Source organism: Neophocaena asiaeorientalis, unplaced genomic scaffold (genome assembly GCF_003031525.2).
Source record: "Neophocaena asiaeorientalis asiaeorientalis breed wild unplaced genomic scaffold, Neophocaena_asiaeorientalis_V1.1 scaffold629, whole genome shotgun sequence".
Taxonomy (NCBI): domain Eukaryota; kingdom Metazoa; phylum Chordata; class Mammalia; order Artiodactyla; family Phocoenidae; genus Neophocaena; species Neophocaena asiaeorientalis.
The window spans coordinates 1,536,435-1,540,242 of record NW_020175468.1 but is presented as its reverse complement, the minus strand read 5'-3'; the positions used below and the strand labels follow the sequence as shown (position 1 = coordinate 1,540,242).

Sequence of the window (3,808 nt, the reverse complement as noted above, 5' to 3'; positions counted from 1 at the left end):
GAGTAGCTTGCGGGATCTTACTTCCCCGACCAGGGATTGAACCCGGGTCCCTGGCAGTGAGAGCACCGGATCCTAACCACTGGACCACCAGGGAATTCCCAGAGAACCACTGTTTTAAAGGCATTTGGTCAATCCCCTGTCCCCATGCAGGCCTCTCCTATCCCAGCCCATAGAACCAGGAGAGAAGAGGGCTCTGAGCTAAACTTCCCCTCCCCCACTGCACATCCTGGTCTGACCCTGGGGAAGAGGAAGGGATCAGGGCCCCCATCTGACTGTCCTGGACAGCCTGGGGACCAGACCCCCCCTCTGTGGGGGCAGAGAGGGGACCTCTTAGGGGTTCAATGCCAAGGGCAAGGCTGTCCCTTCCTGGGTGGCCGTGGGGCAAGGACCACTGAAGCTGGAGTTGCGTCACATCACCACACCCCTGCCCCTGCAGGACTGCGTCCCCGGGCTCCAGGCCCACCTCACCAGCTGCCTCCACCTAGAGGCTACCTTTTCTGCTCGTGTGGTTTGAGTCAGCCTCACACACGTCAAGCCGCAGTCTCAGCTGCTCTGTCCGTGCCTCCCTTTAGGGGGCGACACCCTCCCTTCATTCTCGCCATACACCTGCGCCCTTGTTGCCGGTACTCCATGCATCCTTTGTGTATTCATGTGACAGTCCACAGATGCTGCTAGGACCAGCTCTGGGCAAAGCCCTTCCCTGCCCCTGAGTGGCTTACATTCTAGAAGGGAAGAGGCAGTCCACCAATAAACAAGATGGCACGCCAGGCTGGGATAACCGGGAAATGGGAACCGGAAGCGGAGAGGTTAGAGCATCAAGAATCGCGTCTGCGACGAGGAGCCGCTGAGTTCACACCAGCAGCAGCATCCCTTTGGAGGAACTGGGCCGTTTTCTCTTTGGGTGGGCTCACTGAACAATTCAGTCCCACCAACAGCTGCTCAGTGGCCGGCACTGCACTAGGTGCCCACGCCCCAGTCCAGGGCAGGGCACTGGCTGACATGTGACAGCGACCAAGCGACACCGGCGCCACAGCTCCGCCACCTCCTGACGGCATACACTCAACCCATCCTCCCAGGGGCCACCACACAAGCCTGATGGTGCCCTCTGCCTAAAGCCCTCCAGAGCCCCCCTGGACTCTGTGGAATGAAGTCCAGCCTCTTCTGTGATAACCAGTCCCCCTCCCGGCCCTGAGGGGCTGCTCAGACGATCCCTCTGCCTGAATACACCTCTCTTGGGTCCTGGGGTCCCGCAGGCAAACCTCCCCTCACCATCTTCCTCTCCGGGCCCCAAGCGCCCCAGCATCTCCGTCCTCCCCCTTAGTGCTTTGGTCTGTTCAGCGTCTCTTGGTTGTCTTACACGTGGGAGGCCGTAGTCTAGGCACTCGGGACACATCTGTGAGTAAAACTGACAGCCACACACGCCCTCCCTGATCTCACACTCCAGGCCTCTGTCTAGAAGTAAATGGGCATTGTGTTAAATGCTGAGGGCCGTGGGGGACGGAACTGGATGGGGGAAGCGGGTGGTGGCTGCAGGAGGAGGGGTTGCTGGCTGCAGCTTTAAAGACCTGGAGGTCAGGGGAATTCCCTGGTGGACCAGCGGTTAGCGCTTGCACTGTGGTGGCCCAGGCTCAAAACAAAAAAAACCAGTGTTTCTCAACCGGGGGTGGGGGTGGGGAAATTCCCTCCCTCCCCAGGGAATATCTGGCAACATCTGGAGACACATTTGGAACTGGGGGGCGGGATGCTACTGGCCTCTAGTGGCCGGGGATGCTGCCCCACGCCCTACAGTGCACAGGGTGCCCGCTCCCCTACCCCACTGAGGGTGATCCAGCCCCAGCATCAATAAAGCAGAGCGGGGGAGACCCTGCTTCAAAATAGCACAGCTCTGCCCCCAATCCACTGCGCCACCAGGGAAGCCCACAGCCCATCTTAATGACAATTATAATCGGATGGCAGCTGCCCCGTCCGAGTGCCAGCCAGGTACTGGGGAGCACAGGGCTGTCACACCGACTCCGGCAAGTGGGGATGTGATCCCCGTACCACACAGCATATAAGCGCTCACCCGGGGCCAGAGCAATTCTAAATCCTTGACAAGTGTGACACCCATCAGCCCTCGCACCAGCCCCTTGGGGCAGGGATCATATCATCGCCATTTTCCAGATGAAGAAACTGAGGGGCAGAGTCCTACATCATGTGTGGCCGACGCCACGCGGCAGGTGCGGTGGTGCAGGTGGCACAGGGGCCTCAGGGAAGGGTCACTCCCAGCACGACCTGTGGCTCCGGGGCCAGGCTGAGGGCTCACCTGTGCCGTGCTGTGGGAGGAGGGCAGATGGTCCTGCCCTGGGGCCCAGTGTGCTGGTACAGACCCAGGGAGCCTTGTGCCGAGAAAACCCAGACAGCCTCGGCTCAAGTGACTAGGATGCAAACAGCATCTCATAAGTGCCCAGGGTACGGGCGGGCGTGAAGAGCTGGTGGGGACGCCCAGGAGGCTCTGCCAGCTCAGGGAGGTGGGACTGGCCACCCCCTGGGCCCCTCCCCCACCCCCCTGGGCTGCCAGCCCAGCTCACCTGGATGCCATTCTCCTGCAGGTTCAGGTACCGCGTGTTGACGGGGATGCTGGCCGGGACCTCGGCCAGCTCCCTTCTTGTGCAGATCACCCGGCTGGCCTGGTTGCTGCAGGAGCAGGCCGTGGGGCAGGAGGTGGCCGGCGGGGAGCCCCCTGCGGCGGCAGATGTCACGGCCACGCCGCCCCCGCCGGCCCCCAGGGGTGGGGAGAAGAGCCAGAGGAAGAGCAGGGCCCCATGGGGCCAGGACATCCTACTGGGCGGCAGTGGGGGGCACGGGGAGCCGCGGGCACGCGCCATCCTCAATGTTCATGCTCCGCCTGGGCGCCGGGGGGCTGTCAGGGAGAGAGAGGGAGAGGCTCAGTGAGGGACAGGGACCCCCCGAGTGGCCCAGCTCCTCCCCGACATCCAGGCCGCTCTCTGCCTCTGCTGCCACCACCATCACCTCCCTGCCCAGGCTCAGGACCCAAGGGGGCAAGACTCCTGCAGACCCCCTGTGGAGGGAGAGGCCACCCCTGATGATCAGGGCAGGACGAGGGGGGCAGAGAGGAGGGCTGGCCCTGTGCACCCTACACTCATCTCACCCTCTCTGTGCTGGGAAGACTTTATGCCCATTTCGCAGAACAGAAAACTGAGTCTGGGGGAGAGGAAGTGCTCACCCAGGGGCGCTTGGCCGGCAAGTGGAGACATCGGCCAGATAAAAAACTTGGTTCTTTGCATGATTTCAAAAAGGGACATAAATAGGTCGAGATGGAGTGAGAGACGAGACAGACAAGACATAAGTGACAGAGAAGAGGTGAAAAGCTAAGCCGGGAAGTCGCAATGAGGATCTGGCTCCCGTCCCAGCAGCCACCCAAGTCCCCTCTCCACCTGCATGCACTTCTGGGAGGGGACCAGCCTCCTGGATGCCCCCCCACATCACTTCTCCCTTCAGGGAGTGTTTGTAGAGGCCAAGTTTCCCAGCAACCCAGACTCCCTGCCATCACCCATGGTCCATGCGCCTTGAAGCAGTGGCAGCGGCGGCAGCGGCTGGAGGGATCTGAGTTAGACTCAAACGGGGAATTTGAAGGAGAAGGTGAGGTGCCAGACAAGGCAAGGGGCGAGGTGCCGGGTGTGGGCAGGTGAGGCAGCTGCGGAGGGAGGACACCGGAGACGATAACGGGGGAGGAGGAGGTCGAGGGTGGCAGGTGCTCGAGGCCACGATGGCAGCTGGTGGGTCCGTGCCAGCGGCTGCTACACGCAGG

At 61.9% G+C, this 3,808-nt stretch overlaps 1 protein-coding gene across 1 annotated transcript in view; it reads right to left on the bottom strand.

Annotated features, from left to right (window-relative positions):
• The window catches only part of LRRC4B (leucine rich repeat containing 4B), a 21,673-nt gene extending 18,857 nt beyond the window's left edge, over positions 1 to 2,816 (bottom strand). Inside the window, 1 exon segment of the mRNA XM_024768222.1 lies at positions 2,568 to 2,816. Within this exon segment, the coding sequence (XP_024623990.1) occupies positions 2,568 to 2,816 (249 nt within the window).
• Between the last annotated feature and the right edge of the window lie 992 nt (positions 2,817 to 3,808).